The sequence below is a fragment of the Panthera leo genome, chromosome E1 (genome assembly GCF_018350215.1).
Source record: "Panthera leo isolate Ple1 chromosome E1, P.leo_Ple1_pat1.1, whole genome shotgun sequence".
Classification (NCBI taxonomy): domain Eukaryota; kingdom Metazoa; phylum Chordata; class Mammalia; order Carnivora; family Felidae; genus Panthera; species Panthera leo.
In genome coordinates, this window is record NC_056692.1 from 37,101,905 (window position 1) to 37,120,690 (window position 18,786).

Below are 18,786 nucleotides of genomic sequence, written 5' to 3' on the forward strand. Positions count from 1 at the left end.
GTGGGGCTCTGATGTTTGCTCACTGGCTCCGATCGGCAGCAATGCTGCTTGGCTGGCCTGGCCCCCCTGAGGGAGCCCAAAGCCACCATTGACGCCTCAGATCTGGTGCCCCCACAGGGATGATCCTGGAGGGGCCGGGAAGGAATTAGGGAAGTCAGACCATGTGGGCTGACCCTTTGGGCAACCTCTCTGAGTGGCCATCTGCTGTCTTGGGAGGTGGGAGTACAGGCCTTCTAGGGTGTTCCAGTGAAATCAGGAATGGGAAAGTGACCGAGCCGCAGGCCGCCTGGGAACTGCAGCCTGGGGCTGCGCTATGGTCCCGCGGACACACACTGCCCCACCGCGGGCAACAGGGGAAGTGCAGGAGTGGAGCTGGCTTTGCGGCAGGCTGCTCCGGGTGCTCATGTTCGTCAGCACGCAGCCTTGATGTTTGCTTCTGGAATGACGTCCAAGGGCAAGCTCACAACCCCTCCCCGACAGCGCACCTGAAGACGCCTTCACTTTCCATTAATTCTGGTGAGCCCGACTGCTCAGCATGTTAGCCGTGCAGGTTTGAAAAGAGTCTCAGGATCCAAATAGTCTGGCTGTTTCCGCCTGGTAGAGGGCATATTAGAGTCACCCATGGAGTTTTTCAAGACACCCTGATTCATTTTCCAGCACCCCACCAAGGTATGCCCTTAGGGACATATTAGAGCAGCGCTTCTCAAACTTGACACTAGGGGTGGTTTTTTTTATTTAAATAACTTTAAAAAAAAGTATTTATTTATTTAGAGAATGCAAGCAGGGGAGGGTCGTAGAGAGAGAGGGAGAGAGGATCCCAATGCAGAGCCTGACGCAGGTCTCGAATGCACAAACCTTGAGGTCATGACCTAAGTGGAGGTCAGACACTTAACCAACTGGGCCACCCAGGCGCCCCTGTGCTGGGGGTGTTGTTAACATACTTCAGATTCAGTAGGTTTGAGGTGGGGCCCAAGATTCTGCATTTTATTTATTTATTTATTTATTTTTTTTTTTTTTTTTTAAATTTTTTAACTTTTTTTTAATTTATTTTTGAGACAGAGAGAGACAAAGCATGAACGGGGGAGGGTCAGAGAGAGAGGGAGACACAGAATCTGAAACAGGCTCCAGGCTCTGAGCAGTCAGCACAGAGCCGGACGTGGGGCTCGAACTCAGAGACAGTGAGATCCTGACCTGAGCCGAAGTCGGATGCTTAACCGACTGAGCCACCCAGGCGCCCCAAGATTCTGCATTTTTAACAAGCTTTCAGGTGATGTTGATGCAGGCAGTCTGTGGACACTGAGTAGTGGAGTATTAAAGTATTATGTTGTGCTGTGGGAGTCACGTGGTTGAAAACTAATGCCTCCCCTCCCTCCCCAAACCATGGCTGAGAACCACTGATCTAGTTCAATGCCATCGTTTTGCCACTGGGGAAACTGAGGCCCTCAAAGATAAAGTGACCTGCCCAGACAGCCACTGCAGCTCCATAGCAGATGCAAGACAAGATGCCAGTGTTTAGAGTTCCAGGCGATGCTCTTCCCTGCCTCCAGCCCAGCTTCTAGGTCAATTCATCTTACAAGTGGCAGTCCCCCTTCTGAAAATGAAGCCCACCTCCTTGGGGACAGCTTCCTCTTCAGAATCAGCCTCAGATACCTACAGGCAATTAGAAAGTATCTTAGATTTCAGCTCCCCAACACCCTTATCTGGTACACCTGCCCACAGTCGGCCTCCTGGGGGAAGCCATGGTCTCTGTGCCTTCATTCCCATCCCAGGAGAGACCACAGCTGGGATGCTGTGGCCAGGGCTCTGAACAGCAACCCTGACTGTTTGGCAGGATGGATGTGGGAGAAGTAGATAATCTGCAGTATCTCTCCTGTCCCCATTTCTGGAGGGCTTCATAGAGCAAAAAGGGGTGAGATGCGTTTGCTTAAATGCTGGTAATGGAGATGCATTATAGAGGAAAATGACCTGGAAAGCAGAACATTTGGGATCAGAGTCCAAATCCCCACACCGGTATGTGCCCCCTTGGCCAAGACTTCTCTGTTGTTTCAGTTTCACTATATATAAAGGCACAAAATCTTTGGACTAGAAATTTCCAAATTTCCTTTCAAAGCTATTTTCCTGTGAGTTTGAGCACTGTGGGCCAGAATCTACCTTTGGGGAGTCAGATGGGTTTTGAGCATATGTGCATTTAAAAAATGCATTACAGGCGCCTAGGTGGCTGGGTTGAGCATCGGACTTCCGCTCAGGTCACGATCTCGCTGTTTGTGGGTTTGAGCCCCGCGTCGGGCACTGTGCTGACAACTCAAGAGTCTGGAACCTGCTTCGGATTCTGTGTCTCCTTCTCTCTCTGCCCCTCCCCCATTTGTGCTCTGTCTCTCAAAAATCAATAAATGTAAAAAAAAAATCTTTTTTAATGCATTAACTTAAGTTATCCCTAGACCTCCTTCCCTGTAACAATCTTTCAGATCTTATGCCCTGGGCGGGAGGTAGGGCTAGGTTGCACCTTTGTAATTGAAACCAGGACGCTGCGAGCTGAGGTTTTTCCTCCGGATGCCCCAGTAATCCGCGCTCTCTAACAAATCTGGCCGGTTTTTCTTTCCTCTCTTTTTACGTGGGTTCCTTTCCACCTGCAGATGCCTCTCCCCGTGGTGTCTCGGCTGGAAGTGCCCGTGAGCCGTCCGAGCTAGGAAGGGCAGGCGGACGGGCAAGGTCTCCCACGCTGCTGCGCTCCAAGAAGTAGTATTGGCGCGCACCCTGGTGGAAAACCAAGGAACTGCAGGCGCTTGGTTCCGGCTCCGCCCCCCGGGCCAAAGCCTTCCAGGTCACCTGTGAGCCTCCGCCCAATGACCCGAAGCGGAGGCGGTAGCGCCCGAGACTAAGCCGGGGATCTTGGAGGGAGACAGGGTGAGGGGCAAACGGTATTGGGGAGGCGAGAATGTGGACAGAAAAGGGGCGAGGGAGTGGGGTGGGGTGGCGAGGGAGGTGGTCCCGCGACGGCACTGGTGGGTCGGGCTCCCAGTTGGGCAGGGCCCTGGGAGCTTGCGGTGTGCGCCCGCCTGCTGCCTCCCAAGCCTGGAGCCTGGGCTGTGCACGCCGCGCATCGAGTGTGTCCAGAACCCAACAGCAGTGTCTTCCCTGAGTGCCTGTTTACACGTGTTGGGAAGGGGGGGCTCCCTAGGGCTGAGCTCTGGCCAGGATGGTGGAGAGGCGGCGTGAGGGGGACACATGCACCTCCACCTCTCCCCAGATGGCTTCGTGGAGCTCTGACACCCCGTGTTCCTGCGATTGCTTTGTTTCCGTGCCCCCGGCCTCGGCCATCCCAGCTGTGATCTTTGCCAAGAATTCCGACCGACCGCGGGACGAGGTGCAGGAGGTGGTGTTTGTACCAGCAGGCACTCATGCCCCTGGCAGCCGGCTCCAGGTGGGTTAGGCCTTATGGAAGGGGCGGGAGGTGTGGTCGATCTAGGCAGTCTTCTAAGACCCTCCTCCTCTGCGCCTCGCACCTGGCAAGTCCCCGGATGTGGTGGGAAGAGCGTGACCTTCCAGTCTATCAACCTGGACCTGGCCTGTTGTTTAGCTGCTGTTCACCTCGGTTTCCTCATCTGTACAATGGGAATGATAAAACCCTTTCTGAATGGACTCCCTCTCTCCTCCCTTACCTGCAGTGCACCTACATTGAGGTGGAACAGGTGTCAAGGACTCACGCTGTAATCCTGAGCCGCCCTTCTTGGCTGTGGGGGGCTGAGATGGGCGCCAATGAGCATGGTGTCTGCATTGGCAATGAGGCAGTGTGGACCAAGGAGCCAGTTGGAGAGGGGGAAGCCCTACTAGGCATGGACCTACTCAGGTGCGGACCCTGCCTTCCCTCATCTCTACACACTGAAAGGCTGAGAGCCGAGGACAGACCCAGGCCATCCTCCCCTCCCCTCAGCTAGATACACCAGGGCCTCCTCCTTTTCGTCCCCGTTGCCCGTCACCAGAGAGGCCGCCCCTGCTCCTCCTCTCTCCTGGCCCCATCGCCACAGTCTGGTAAGGAGCTCCGGAATGTGGCCGCTTCTGGGCCTCTCCTGGCCCAGAAATAGGGCAGTGGTTTCAAATTTCTTTTTTAAATAGAAGTACTTTTTTTTTTTTTCCCCTCCCAACTGAAATCTCATATGGAGTCCCGATTTACAAAACCAGTAAGAGCAGAGCAGCTCTGGTTGAAGAGAGGCTGGGGAACTCGGGCCCCTTCTTTCTCTGAAACCACGTTTGAGGCCTCTTCCTGGGACCCTCAGAGAAGAACTTGAAAAACACCCGCCTAACTGCGCTTTCATACAACCAACGCTGGCGGATTTTTTTGTGTGACTTGGGCCTCTCTGGGCGCCTTCCGTCCATTGGAGCTTCCGTCACCAGCCACTGACGCTGCGTTCCCCTTCCGTGCATCCCTTCATGCCAGGCTGGCTTTGGAACGGAGCAGCTCTGCCCTGGAGGCCTTGAGTGTGATCACAGACTTGCTGGCGCGCTACGGGCAAGGGGGCAGCTGCCGGGAGGACCCCACACCGTTCTGCTACCACAACACATTCCTGCTGGCTGACCGGACTGAGGCGTGGGTGCTAGAGACGGCAGGGAGGCTGTGGGCCGCACAGAGGATCCAGGGTGAGAGCCCAGCGCCGGGGCTCGCCTCCCAGAGCTGTCCCCTTTTGCCGGGGCTCGCCTCCCAGAGCTGTCCCCTTTTGCCAGCCTCGGGAGGGGGTGGGAAAACCCTGGGTGAAGGGCAGGGCGGATCCACGTGCAAACTTCTCACTGGCAGGCACACCCAAGGAAGGTGGGAAGTGAGCCCAGTGGGGAACTTCTCTCCCCACTTTACCTGCTTAAATCCTCTTGTACTTGAGCTGGCCGCCTCCTCTGGGGAGCCTTCCTGGACTTCCTGGTGGTCAAGTTTCCCCCTTATATGCAAGCAGGTGCCTTTTCATCATGTGCACCACGGTTGCAAGCTCACATTCATTTCTATGATCATTTTGTCTGTCTCCCGCTCCACGGGGGCAGGTCCGTTCTCTTCACCATCATCTTCTTAGCACCTGGCACAGAGTAGGTGCTTAATGACAAATGAGCCACACCCCGCCCCCTACTTCTCCACAGAAGGGGCCCGTAACATCTCCAACCAGTTGAGCGTAGGCACGGACATCTCGGCCGAGCACGCAGACCTTCGGACCCGTGCCCTGGCCCAGGGCTGGTGGGATGGGCAGAGCACTTTTGACTTCGCTCAGGTCTTCTCCCTGACCCAGCAGCCTGTGCGCATGGAGGCTGCCAAAGCCCGCTTCCGGGCCGGGCAACAGCTTCTGCAGCAGCAGCAAGGTCAGTGCGTGGACGGCGGTGGGGTGGGGGCCAGGAGGGCCACAGTGGTGCCAGCCTCTCTCCTCTCCCACAGCTTTGATCCAAGGCCAGAGGTCCCCCTTCTGCCTGGAGGGCCCCTCAGCCTGTCCTCCTTCGCAGGGGGCATCACGGCAGAGGTGATGATGGGCATCCTCAGGAACAAGGAGAGCGGCATCTGTATGGACTCTGGAGGCTTTCGCACCACGGCCAGCATGGTGTCCATCCTGCCCCGGGATCCCACACAGCCCTGCGTCCACTTCCTCACCGCTACTCCAGACCCATCCAGGTGAGAGGAATGGGGGCGGGGAAGGCGGGGGAGAGGGTGCCAGGCGGGGGAAGATCGGGGGGATGTGATAACCTTTGTTCCCTCCATCTCTGTCCCGTTAGGTCGGTGTTCAAACCTTTCATCTTCGGGGCGGGGGCGGCCCAGGCCCCCCAGGTGCTGTCCCCCACTTTTGGAGCACGGGACCCTGTTCGGACTCAGCCCCGATTCCAGACTCAGGTGGATCGCCGGCACACCCTCTACCTCCGGCACCAGGTGGCCCTGGGGCTGATAGAGAGCGAGCAGGTAACCCTCGGGGAATAGGGGCTACTCTGGGGCCATGACTCACTTCTCCTGCCCCCAGTTGGGATTCTGGAAATATGAGGGGATCCGGGAGGGGAGGAGAGACTCCAGAGTTGGGGGGAGCGGAGTCTTTGCCTTCAAAGCCAGCTGCCCAGGAGAAGACCGGGTGCCCTGTCCTTCCTCCTGCTTGTGGCAGATGGCAGGTGTCTCCCCTCCGTCCAGAGGGAAGCCTGTCCCTGGGACCCATCTCCACCTTTCCTGGGCAGGATCGGGGGCAGCAGCTCCGGCAGAAGCAGCGGGATCTGGAGCAGGAGGGCCTGGAGGCTGCGCGGCGGCTGCTGACTGGGGAGCAGGTGCCACCCCCACAGGAGCTGGGCGGCCTCTTCCAGGCCTTTGTGGAAAGGGAGAGCCAGGTGTATGCCTGAGCACCACGGGGCTGGGGTGGGCACAGGACCCCAGTGCAATCCCTTTGCTCCCGTCAGCCTTGTTTTGGGTGGCCAGCTCGGCCTTTGCCTCAATAAAGTATGTTATTTCCCTGTTCAGTGAACTTGATCCCAGGTCTGGCAGGGGCAGGAGAGCCAAATGAGGGCAAAGGACAGCCCTGAGCTGGCTACAGGGCTTCTGGTGGGCTTGCCAGGCAGCATAATCTTCTCACTTGGGTGATGGAGAAGGTTGTGGAAGGGGCCTGTGAGGAGAGGTGCCCCCCCCCCCCAGGTGTGTGAGCGCGTGTGTGCAAGAGATCACGCCTGGCACAAAATGGGGCTACTATCTGGGGAGAATTAGAACCGCGGGGTTTTGGGTCCTTGGCTTGAGCCTTGGAAGGGCAGTCCCTGGGAGTGGCAGTGAGATGGCATCTTCCACAAGGTGATGCCCACTCAGGACCCAGGAAGCTGGGGGGGAGGGGTTGAGGTGTGCCAGCCCTTTGGGTAGTTCCCGAAAGGTCAGACACGTGTTCTTTAGAATCAGGTTCTGTGTTTCTGTGACTGTTTCCCACTACCCTGACAGCTTGCTTCCCCTGAGATGCACCCCCCCAAGTGACGTGAAAGACGCATTCAGGGCCTGGAGACATTTTTTATTGGGGTGGGCTCCTGCCACAGGAGAGGGGTCTGAGAAGGAGACCGTGTTTCTTCCCCATTCCTTGTTCCTGTGGCATTGCTGATAAGGAGGGACTGCACTTCATTTCTTGACTCTTTTGGTCACCATTTTGGTTGTGCTGGGGGCCCCAGCCAGTGAGGCCTTGGGGGCTGTGGCTGCTCGGGCCCCCTTCTTTGCCTGGACAGTGCTTTGCTGGCTGGCCACCAGAGGGCAGGGTTTCTTGGTGGCAGAGGTGGCTTGTGGCAGGGAGGCGGGCTTGGGGGGTGTCTCCTTCCTCCGCATGGGAGTGACAGAAGGACTGCTGTCCCTAGCCAGGGCCCCCCCGGGCAGCTGGGGGAGGTCGGTGAGGGCGGGCTTTGTCCCCATCCTCAGGAGGTGCTCCGTCAGGGCTGCCTGCTGCCTGAGTTCCTTGTGTCTGCTCATCTCCTGCTTCAGCTCCTCGAGGAAGCCTGCGAGGGGCCAAGATGGGAGGCGGCAGATGGCCTGGCAGGACGGCCCCTGGGCTGAGGCGGGAGTTCTCTGGCTGACACCCTGCCCAAACTAACCCTCTGTCGGCCCTAATGGGGAGGGTGAGTCGCCTGCACGCCAGGCTGATACCTGGCCCCGGCTGTACCATGCTCTGACCCAGATGCTGGTCTGGGCCTGGGGCCTCCTCCCTCGCCCCCGCTGCTATCTTAGCTTCCCCAGTGCCCCACAGGGCAGAGGTGAGTTCTAGGGAGGGCGCAAGCCTTGGAAAGCCCGGCCACCTCGCTCTGTGCAGAACGGACCACTCAGCTCCGGGAACTCCTCGTCCTCGTCGCTTGAGTCTTTATCCTCCTCGTCCGAGGCCCAGCGCTCTAACACAGGCTGCTTGTCCAGGTCCAGGAGCAGCGGCAGGGCTTCTGTCACTAGCTCCCTGCAGGGCAGAAAGGGCAGAGGCTACCCAGGAGGGCGGCCCCGGGTGGGGGGCCTGGGAGGGCGTGCAGGCACAAGCCATAGGAACCGCACCCAGAGGGGTGGTGTTCACAAGCTGGGAGACGGGCCTGCGCTCGGCCCCAAAGAGCTAAGGGCTGGCTCCATGTGGACCTCTGTGGGGGGGGCGGGGTGGAAGAGAAAAAGCGGCCCACTTGAGCTGGGGTGAGAGACGAGAAGGTGCCATGGATGGTGACCCCAAGTTTGCAGGCCGAGAGGGAGTCCGTGTGGAGTTAAGAATACGAGGAGCTCAGCCATCACCCCATTTCTTCCCATCCTCAATGCATCCTCACCTGTACCCATCCCGGTTGGTGCAGCTGTTTCCACTCAGGTTGAGGATGAGAAGGCTCTGTGGGAATTCATCTGCACACACCAAAGAGAGGGCAGTGAGGGTCCCATACCCACCTTCTGGCCCAAAGCCACTGCCTCTTTTCCACCTCCCAGGACCCCCAGAGGCTTTGCCGCCAATACAAGCATAGGGAGGTGGTGGCAGAGGGGAGGGAGGGAGGGTCCTGCCCAAGTCTTAGCCCGTGAGCCGGGGCAAGGACATTCCTACCCAGCTTCAGTGTTTCTATCAGGTTTTCTGAAAGGTCCAGAAACTGGAGATGTGGGAGGTCATGGAGGTTTTCCACCTGCCTGATTTGGTTTCCTGCCAGAGACAGGAAGCTGCAGGGGAAGGGAGGGGTGCAGAGACAGAGCTGAGTCACAGAACCGCCAAAGGAAGGGAGGAAGGCAGCAGGCACTCGGGGCCCCTGGCTGAGCAGCCACACAATGGATGGGGACACATGGTCTTCTGGGGTGAGAGAAGCAGAATGAGGCTTGCGGGGTCCTGAGCTGACCAGACTTGGAGACGTCTGAGCCAGTCAGTTCTCTGGGGTGTCCCCGTGTTTCCCTCCCGACCCCCTCCCCACGGGCCTGAGCCCTGACCCCACGTACCGCAAGGAGGGGATGCAGGCCAGGTTCTCAATTCGCTGGATCTTATTCTGCAGAAAGCAAATGAGTTGGGAAAACTAAGCAGACCATGTCTGCTCTTGCAGCTGGAGGGCTGGCACCCTGGGAATAATCACCCCACTCCCGGAACTGGAGCTGTCACTACCTCGAAATGATTTGCTTTCTCTGGGTGGATGGTTAGGGGTGTAAACTTAGGGGCTAGATAAACTTCATTAAAGTATACCCTGCTCACCCCACAACCAAAGAGTGACCTGGAAATCAAGAAGGAGACCAAGGGGCAATGGGGAAATAGGAAAAGCCTTGGTGGTGGCTTATGTACACGGAGGGAACAATGAACATATATTACTTTGATTTTGAAGGTTTCTGTGAAGAAAGGTTAAGGGCACTGGATATATTCAACTTGGAGGAGTTGAATATGTATATACAATCAACCAACCACCCACTACCACCAGACAGCCTTCAGGGTTCTAAAGGATGCAGAGGAATCTTCTGGTTCCCTCTTTCATTTCCTCAAAACAGGAAATGCACTTGAGCTATAGAACACGGGAGATTTAGGGTAGACACCAAAAAGAACTTCTAAACCAAGAGAAGTATCTGACATACACAAGAAAAACAGTGATTCAGGAGCATGCTCAGGATATCTTTTGGGAGGATTGGTCTTTCAAGAGAATTCCTGATTCATCTGGGAACATTTTCTTTTCTTTCTTTCTCTTTTTTTTTTTTAACGTTTATTTATTTTTGAGACAGAGAGAGACAGAGCATGAACGGGGGAGGGGCCGAGAGAGAGGGAGACACAGAATTGGAAGCAGGCTCCAGGCTCTGAGCCGTCAGCACAGAGCCCGATGCGGGGCTCGAACCCACGGACCGCGAGATCGTGACCTGAGCTGAAGTCGGCCGCTTAACCGACTGAGCCACCCAGGTGCCCCAACATTTTCTTTTTTAAAAAAGATTTTATTTTTAAGCAATCTCTACCCTCAACGTGGGGCTCGAACTTACAACCCTGAGATCAAGAGTCACATGCCCCACTGACTGAGCCAGCCAGGTGCCCCCTCTGGAACAGTTTCAATGAAGGTCTGCCTACCTGAACACCAGGGAATGGGCAAGATGGCCTGACTGGTTGCTTTCACATTAAACAGACTTGGTCCACAGAGGGCAAGGGGGGAGGGAGAGCAGGAGGCAAGAAGGTACCGCTTGCAGATAGAGGCTGTGAAGATTCTGGAGGCCCTCGAGGTTGCTGATAGCAGTAATCCCCTCTCGGTCCAGGCGGACAGTCTGCAGTTCAGCAAGAGTGTGAAACCTGGGGGAACAGTCAGCAGGTGGTGTAACAGATCCCACTTCTGTGGTCCCTTGGCAGGGAAGATGGGAGGGGGTAGGAAAGGGTTTTCGAGCGAAGTGGCTTGGCTGAGATGTCAGGACTTCTTGACTCATAAGGTAGTGTCCAGATCATGAAACCAGGTCAACCTGGAGACCTGTATCTTGATAAGTAGCACTGGGAAGAATCAGAGGGTGAGAGGAATAGGACCCTTGGATTGGGAACTGGTTGACAGCTTATGGTTCCCAGAGAGACTCAGGGGCCAGGGAAGGCTTCCCTGGGCCAGCTCAGATGGTGGAAGCGGGCACTGGCACAGGGATGAGACCATCTCTGCAGGAATATCCTTCCTCACTTCCCTTTCGAGTGGTCCATGGAAGGAAAATCACTTGATTCATCCACTCATTCATTAATTCCACAACATTTACTGAGTGCCCACTGGAGACAAATGAGAGTCCCTGCCCATCACTACTAGGGAAGCAGGCCAAACATCTAGGACAAGTGGGTGACAGACACATGAAGGGACTAAGGGGGTACATGGACTGTGCACTGAGTCCTCAATAGGGGAGCAGGCAATGCTTCCTGGAGGAGGTGACGTACAAGTAGGAGTTAGCCAGGAAGGTGAGAGGGGGATGAGGAGAAGGCATTTCAAGCAGAAGAAACAGTATGTGAGAATCCAGGCCTTTTCCAACTTTAGTTGCCCATGAATCCCTTGGGGGTCTTGTTAAAATGTAGATTCTGATTCAGTAGGTCTGAGGTGGGCCTGAAAGTCTTCATTACTAACAAGCTCCCAGGTGCTCAGCACCATCTGAAAAGGTGCTAAGGTGTGAGAACAGAGGGTCTTGGAGGAACTGTGGAGAATGGCGAAAAAGGCAGCAATGGTCAACTCATGCTAGGGTATTTCGATTTTATCCTGGAAGTACTAGGGAGCCAAGGAAGGTTCTACCAGGGAGTGCCTGATCAGATTTGTCATTTAAAAGGATCACTTTGGCAACCATATGGGGAGCCTGGACTGGGGGCAGGGAAACTGATGAAGAGTTCATTGAGAGGCGATGGCTTACTTAAGAGCCTTATTCAAGGCAGTTCAGCGGGCATGGTAGAAGGAAGGAAGGAAGGAAGGAAGGAAGGAAGGAAGGAAGGAAGGAAGAGAATACTGTTTAAGGAGGCAAAGTCGATTAGACATTACCATTGACTGGATGCGTGGAGTAAGTAAAGAGAGGGACAAAGATGAGCTGAAGAAACAGTACAGCTCAGGGGACTGCTCATTCTGTGTGTTTCAATTGTCCAGCACCCCTCTCCTCCCGCCGCACTCACATCTTCTCTGACAGATCCTCATCCTCAGGGAAGGCCAAGTTCCGCTTAGTGATAAGGGTTTCAGTGATGCACACGCCTCCTTCCTCTGGACTCTGGGCAAAATTACCTATGAAAAGACGAGAACGATTCCCTTATTCTTGGAAGCCTGACCCTACTGTTATCCAACTGTTCTACCCACCTCTCCATCCCCTACTCACCTCCGGGCATGATCTAAAGGCTACTGGCCTGGCGCGGGATTAGCACGAAAGGAAGCAGAGCAATTTAGTCCCCGGGATGGCGGAACCCAGGATGGTATGAGAAGAGAGAATTTCAGAGACTGGAGGGACAAGGGGAAAGTGTTGATTCAGAGCAAATTAATGAGGCGGGGTAGAAGACAAAAGTAAATCGAGGAGACGGGTCTGGAGTTTGAGGGGTGCAGAAGGGCTTCGCTAGTCCCCAATGGGGGGGACTGTGGGCAGAGAGTGGAGGGTGAGGATCCCGAGAAAAGAGCTGTGCGGAAGAGGCTAACCGTCGTTGCTAGGAGACTGGACGCCAGTTGGGGCGTCAGGGAGCGCGGACTAGGCGTTCCTGGGCTTAGCGCGCATGCGGATTACTGCTCCAGCCGGCGGATCCGGCGGCTGCTTCCGGCCCCAGGGCTTCCCACAATCCTTAGCTCCTTCCGTCTCGCCCGGCTCCTGGCTGTTCTTCCGGTGAGGATGGCTGCGGCCCTGGCTGGGAAGTTGCGAGGGGGTCTCCTGCCCCAGGCGGGTAAGGAGCGGCCCAGGTCCTCACGGCGCGTTCCGGCCGGTGCTCTTAGTTCTCCTCTCCCCTCCTCCACCACTGATCCCCTTCCGTAATCTCTTACTCCAGACAGCTCTCGATGACCCCAGACACCAGCCAGATCGCTGGCCTCCTTCCTCCAGCTAATTCCCTGTGACTCCAGATACTAGTGATGACAGCAGCGCAGCAACAACGTCAGCGACAACTGCTGTATTTCTTCCCTATGTCTGAGAACTCCTTCCTTTTCTGGGTTTCTATAGTCTACCACCTGGCTCTTGCTCGCCTCCGGTTTCCTTTGCTGGAACCACTGCCGGTCCCGACCTTGGCGCTATGCCACCTTTTTACGGTCTCAGCTTAAATGTCATTTTCTCAGGCCTGCCCTGGCCACCTTCTGCAAAGCAGAAATCTGTATTTCGCACCCTGTTTATTGACCCCCTTTACCCATCATGTAATTTTGCATTTGTTTATTATGTGTCTGTCTCCTGTGTTAGACTTCAAACTCCCTAAGGGCAGAACCATGCTCATTCACCATCGCCAGCAGGTGGCGTGGTGTGGGCGTTAGTAGGCATGAAATAGATGTTTGTTTAATGAATGGTTTTGAGCACATGATACAGGCCAGGCACAGTGATAAATGATTTACATGTATTATCTCATTTAAATCTTAAAGCTTGTCATGAAGAAATCATTACCATGGCCTCTTTACAGGTGAAGAAGTTCAAGTTTAGACCAGTTGAGTGACTGGTCAAGGTCACAGCTAGTAAGTGGCAGAAGAGAGATTAAAATCTGGTTCCATCTGATCCAGAGCCCTGTGTTCTTAGGTTTTGTGGTTGCTGGCAATAAAACCTCTCACCCCAGCAAACCTGCATGCTCCCTGTTAGAACCACCTTTTCTAGCTGAATTTTCCCTGAGATTCCATCTCAGTCTTGGGAAAGGCTGCAGGTGGGAGGCTCTAGTCTGGGTCCTTTTGTCCAAGATGAAGGGGTCACTTGGGCTTAGGGCTTTCAAGTGGCTCCCTTGTCTTCCGAGGGCTACTCTTCACCGATGGCTGCAAACAAGAAGAGAGGCAAGGGAGGCCTGTTTGGGGGAGCTGTGAGCGCTGTATAACTTCTTTTCCCTCCTGCTTCAAATCATGGGAGAAGGCTTCAGAGCAGTGCTGAGAGCAGTGGTTTTGCGACATCAGCATGCATCTGTAACCCCTGCAGGTCTTATTAGGACACTGTTTGCTGGGGTCCCTTCCAGAGCTCCTGCTTCAGTAGGTCTAGGACAGGCCCTGGGAACTTGTATTTCTAACACGTTCTCAGATGATACTGATGTTGCTGGCTGGGTGGCAGGAGTGCACCTTGAGAACCACTGGCTTAGACCAGGGGTTGGCATGTTGGGGCAGAACTGGTCATCATGTTTTAGAAATAAACTTTTATTGGAATACAGCCACATCTGCTTGTTTCGTATTGGCTATGATTGCTTTCATGATACAGTGGCATGGTTGAATAGTGGCGACAGACTGTATGGTTCTCGAACTTAAAATATTTACTCTTCGGCCATTTTAGAAAAAAAAAAATTGCTCAACCCTCACCCCCCCGCCTTTTTTTTTTTTTTTTAATTTTTTTTTAACGTTTATTTATTTTTGAGACAGAGAGAGAGCATGAACAGAGGAGGGGCAGAGAGAGAGGGAGACACAGAATCGGAAGCAGGCTCCAGGCTCTGAGCCATCAGCCCAGAACCCGACGTGGGGTTCGAACTCACGGACCGCGAGATCGTGACCTGAGCTGAAGTCGGACGCTTAACCGACTGAGCCACCCAGGCGCCCCTACCCCCGCCTTTTTTTAATGTAGTCAAAATACTTTTCCTTTGTTCTCATCTTTTCCCCCATCTCTGTGCATGAAGAAGAGCTGGCGAAATGGGAGCCTCCAAGGATCAAGCAGCTGACCTAAGGTCGCCCGTTAAAGAGAAGTTTGGGGAGTTTAGGATTCCTAGCAGACAATTCCTTGTTCCCCTCTTGTGTTGAGTCTAGCTCTGTGAGCTGTGGTTGGCTTGCCCAGAGGTGAGCTTTTTCTCCATCTGAAGCCCACCGACTAAGGACTCCCAGAGGGCACCCATCACAGCGTTGCCGTTTCCCCTCCCAGGCCGGCTGCCCACCCGCCAGACTGTCCGCTGTGGCTCCAAGGCTGTTACCCGCCATCGTCGCGTGATGCACTTTGAGCGGCAGAAGCTGATGGCTCTCACTGAGTATATCCCCCCCAAGCCTGCTGTCAACCCACGATGCCTACCATGTCCTCCCAGCCCCCCGCAGGAGGTAAGGAGGAGACTGTCCTTGGTGCTGTGATGCTGGCCATAACGAAGCAGTGCCCAGGACACAGCCCTCCACGTCATTACTTCCCCTCTTTGACCCTGTGGTCCACATGCTTTAAAATGAAACGTGCACTTGGTTCTGCTTGGCGTTTGGGGCTCCGTGGATCGGACAGGCCTCCTGGATTTCCTGCATTCTTTACTTGCCTCCAAAAATGTGTGTGTGAAAAGCTGTCCAAGCAGGTGGGGGTAGGGGAAAGGATAGCTCCTGTCTTTTTTTTTTTTTTTTTAAGTTGATTTATTTATTTTGAAAGAGAGCGTGCGTGCGCGTGCAAGTGGGAGAGGGACAGAGAGAGGCAGAGAGAATCCCAAGCAGGTGGAGTGCTGTCGGCACAGAGCCCGACGTGGGGCTCGAACTCACGAACCATGAGATCATGACCTGAGCCGAAATCAGGAGTCGGACACTGAACCAACTGAGCCGCCCAGGCGCCCCGTATCTCCTGTCTTGAAAGGGCTTGAAGTTTCCATGTTTTCCTAGAGAAATGATAAGAGAGTTTTTGTCCTTTAAAAAAGAACAGAAGGGCCAGTGGAGAATTTGTAACTCCACGCTCATTGTCAGGTCCACAAGCTGTCAACTTTGAAAACACGGTCTTCAGAAAATGAAGTCTTATCCTGTGCAAATGCCTCAGTTCTGAATTAATGCTGCCAAAGAGTGATCTTGTCTTTATAATTGGTAAAATCCCTCAACACGAGTACAGTGTCAGAGGGATAAAGTAATTTTGACCACATTATTGTCAAATGTTGACTGGGTCAGATGGGTGGCCAGTTCAAGGGGATGAGCGTTCTCAGGTTTGAAAACACTGCTGTAAAGACCGTCGTTACCTGATGAAAATGAAAGGGTGGGGTGGGAGACGGAACTCGACTTGGGAGGCGGGGCCCCAACCCTCCCGCTTGTACACAGATCTTTTCCAAGCTTGGGCGTCACTGAGAGCTCCAGCACCCATCCCTGAGGGAATAAGGGGTACAAGGAGAGAAGGGCAGCTTATGTCCCCTTGGTCATCCCTTCCTGACTTCAGGACACAGGCCTTATCCGGCTCCTCCGTCGGGAGATAGATGCAGTTTTCCGAGACAACCGAATGATAGCTGTCTGTCAGAATGTGGCTCTGAGTGCTGAGGACAAGCTTCTCATGCGGCACCAGCTGCGGAAACACAAGATCTTGATGAAGATCTTCCCCAACCAGGTAGGCAGCAGCCCTCTGGTGTGGGTGCCCGGATTCCCCTGCCCCCTGCCAATCAGACCCCGCCGTCCCTCCCCACTCCACAAGCCCCCTTCCTCCAGTCTGGCGCCTAAACTGCAGTCAGGGGCCGAGGAGACCGTCGGCTTGCACCCTCGGCACGACCTGGCCTGTGATCAGGCCACTGGTCCCCAGTGAGCCCTCTTTCCTGCCGTTCCAGGTTCTGAAGCCCTTCCTAGCAGATTCCAAATACCAGAACCTGCTGCCCCTCTTTGTGGGGCACAACTTGCTGCTGGTCAGTGAGGAGCCCAAAGTCAAGGAGATGGTGCGCATCTTGAAGGGTGTCCCTTTCCTGCCCCTGCTAGGTGAGCACGCACCCCTGCGGGTTGAGGATGGGGGCGAAGGGCAGTGGGGGCTACAGCAGCCTGGTGCCATCTGCTGAGTACATGTGGGTAAGACCGCGGACATCCTTGGCAGGGACATCCTCTCACGGATGGGGCCTGAGTCAGTAGTGCCATTTGTTGAGGGCCGCCTGTGTCAGTCCAGAAGCTGTGCTGGCTCACTACCCTGCGTCATATCTGCACTGGGTGGAAAAAGAAGGGAGGCAGAGAGAGGGCCCTGCAGGGAGAGAGTTCAGACACCTTGAGACTAGCAGTGGAGTAGGGGTGCTGAAGTCCACACAGACGGAGAAACTCAAATAGCCCAGGTCAAGGGCACTGAGGGACAGTGAGCAATGTTTCCCAGACCCCCCCTCCCCCGCCCCCCGCCGCCCCCCCAAAGGTAAGAATCCTCAGAGGTGATTCTTCTATAGAGAAGACTGGTTTCATAGGTCTCTGTGGACCCCCTGCCCCCATACACACATGCTCCTTGGTTCTTTTAAGAAAGGTTAGGCAACAATGACTTAGTGGGGGTTGGGCCAGGTGGACGTCTTACGTAAGGGTTTTCTAGGCAAGAGTTAGGAAAGAAGAGAGGGGCTCGGTCCCAAACAGAGTGGCAGTGGGGTGGGGCTGGAGCGAGAACCAGATCGGGGGTGGGGAGGGTGGGAGGTGAGGCAGGGCGGCAGAGCGCGCACTGGAACATCAGGTCGGAGCATTGTTTTCAGAGGAGGGGAGGCGTTTGTGGGGAGCCCAGCTAACCCTGTGTCCTTCCAGGTGGCTGCATTGACGACACCATCCTCAGCAGGCAGGGCTTCATCAACTACTCCAAGCTTCCCAGCCTGGCCCTGGTGCAGGGGGAGCTGGTAGGAGGACTCACCTTCCTCATGGCCCAGACCCACTTCCTGCTTCAGCATCGGTCCCTGCAGCTGACTGCCCTGTTGGATCAGTACATCAGACAGCAACGTGAAAGGGACGCCGTCGTGCCGGCCAGCGGGCAGCCTGACCCTCCTGACCCTGTTCCGGACTCATAGCCAGCCTGGTTGTACCCAGCCTGCCCACAAACACGCTGTACCCTTGCCGGCCGTGCCATCACCCATCGGAGATGTGGAAGAACTTGGGGTGGGGAGTGGCATATGTTCCCCGACTTCACTGACCACGACCTCCTCAGATACAGGGCCACTCAGAGACGGGGAGGCGCTCCATTACTCCATTTCCCAGTGGAGGCTCTTAATCAGTGTCTTTATCCCTAGGTTTCCCAACCGGAGACCTCATAGAAGCGGTCTTTCAGTTCTCCACGTCCAAGGCAGAGAAGCTGAGCAGATGAGGGCGTTGCTGTCTGCTTCCGTGTCCACTGTCCCTTGCTGCCCGTGTCTCCCATCCTATCCCCTCGTGGGTCCAACGCGCTGGAATAGCTCACCTGGGTAACCGTGCTGAGAATGGCATCTCTGGAGAGCCTGTTGTGCCTGGCTCCGGGCCCACCACTTTACATGCCATTCCCCTTTTCACAGAGAAGAAAACTACGAGGTGGCGAAGTTCGATAGCCAGCCCCAGGTTGTGCAGCTGATAAGAGGCAGAACAGGACTTGAATCGGGTTCTGTCCGCTCTGAAGACCTTGCCCTGGATCTCTGCCCTAGACCTTCCTCATTAGGGTCCCGGTTGTGCCTAAATGTCAATTCTCCACCCTCGGGGTGTGCCATGTTACGGAAGAGGTTGGGAGCACTGCTTTGTGATAAAATGAAATGCATTTTACTTACTCCGTTTTTGCTGTTTGCAAGCTTATTCTCCCTGTAGATGAATTCTCAGGGCCACCCTTGACTCTCACTTCCTCTCTAGAAAATCCTTCCTCTTTCCATGTCCAGGTCTCTTCCCTCCCTGGACCAGTCCCACAAATGGCATCTCTTACATGGTCGTCCTTTTGAAAGCAGCTTCCGGCTTTGCCCAGTAGCTAACCTATCCCAAGTGGTTCTGAGCAAAAGAGCTGGGGCAAAACAGAATTCTGTGTTAGGAGGGGGTCTGGAGGCTCTCAAGTGGGAGGCCTCCTCCAAATCTTGGAGAACCAGAATTTGCTAATGAAGGAGAGAGAATGCTTAACTAGGAGCCTGCCCTTGTCCTTGACTGGCATGAGCAAAGTGGCTGTCAAACTTTCCTCCCAGACTTGGGGCAGTGCCACAGCTTCCTCAGTCCTGGACAGGCACCGTTCTGGCAGTGACGGTGCGCAGCAGCTTTTCTGTGGCCTGGTCCAGGACCAGCTTCCCACAGTGCCCAGCACTGTGCTGTATGCCCCAGGGATGGTTGATCGATGTGAAGTGAATTAAAAGGCCCTTGAGGCTTCTGGGTGTCAGAGCCCATCTAGCCAGTACAGCCCAGTGCTCTCCCTGACTCCAGAAGCCTGCTGGGTGCCAACAATTCCCTCCCGGGGCAGCAGGAGAGGTGCTGAGGCTCTGAATGGCATGGCAAACAGGCATCTCCTGAGAGATGTGTAAGATCCTGGAGGGTAAACCAAGGCCTGGGTGGGACTGAGGTCAAAGAACCCTGCATTGCCTCCTTCACCTGCTGGCAATGCCTGAGGCCCTGCCATTAAAAACCCACTTC

The 18,786-nt window shown here is 55.1% G+C and overlaps 3 protein-coding genes across 5 annotated transcripts; 2 read left to right on the top strand and 1 right to left on the bottom strand.

Annotated features, from left to right (window-relative positions):
* The first annotated feature begins 2,825 nt into the window (after positions 1 to 2,825).
* Positions 2,826 to 6,474, top strand: SCRN2 (secernin 2). Its single transcript, XM_042915717.1, has 8 exons — positions 2,826 to 2,904; positions 3,248 to 3,421; positions 3,666 to 3,847; positions 4,436 to 4,635; positions 5,119 to 5,334; positions 5,473 to 5,638; positions 5,740 to 5,920; positions 6,184 to 6,474. Exons 2-8 carry the CDS (start codon positions 3,248 to 3,250, stop codon positions 6,340 to 6,342), a joined length of 1,278 nt encoding a protein of 425 aa, XP_042771651.1. The 5' UTR covers positions 2,826 to 2,904; the 3' UTR covers positions 6,343 to 6,474.
* A 499-nt stretch (positions 6,475 to 6,973) lies between these two features.
* LRRC46 (leucine rich repeat containing 46) lies at positions 6,974 to 12,137 on the bottom strand. Of its 3 annotated transcripts, XM_042915719.1 has the most exons (9): positions 12,046 to 12,137; positions 11,735 to 11,853; positions 11,538 to 11,643; positions 10,103 to 10,211; positions 8,900 to 8,946; positions 8,520 to 8,629; positions 8,257 to 8,326; positions 7,759 to 7,907; positions 6,974 to 7,461 (listed from the first exon to the last, which is right to left on the bottom strand). In XM_042915719.1, exons 2-9 carry the CDS (start codon positions 11,742 to 11,744, stop codon positions 7,094 to 7,096), a joined length of 969 nt encoding a protein of 322 aa, XP_042771653.1. In that variant the 5' UTR covers positions 11,745 to 11,853; positions 12,046 to 12,137; the 3' UTR covers positions 6,974 to 7,093. The 3 variants fall into 3 exon arrangements, with proteins under 3 accessions (XP_042771653.1, XP_042771654.1, XP_042771652.1); XM_042915720.1 differs by lacking the exon at positions 12,046 to 12,137 and having other exon boundaries at positions 7,780 to 7,907; positions 11,735 to 12,039; XM_042915718.1 differs by lacking the exon at positions 12,046 to 12,137 and having other exon boundaries at positions 11,735 to 12,039.
* Positions 12,138 to 12,181: 44 nt separating this feature from the next.
* Positions 12,182 to 17,947, top strand: MRPL10 (mitochondrial ribosomal protein L10). The gene is made up of 5 exons (XM_042915721.1): positions 12,182 to 12,284; positions 14,420 to 14,589; positions 15,659 to 15,823; positions 16,038 to 16,182; positions 16,969 to 17,947. The coding sequence occupies exons 1-5, from the start codon at positions 12,233 to 12,235 to the stop codon at positions 17,223 to 17,225; spliced, it is 789 nt and encodes a 262-aa protein (XP_042771655.1). The 5' UTR covers positions 12,182 to 12,232; the 3' UTR covers positions 17,226 to 17,947.
* The last annotated feature ends 839 nt before the right edge of the window (positions 17,948 to 18,786 follow it).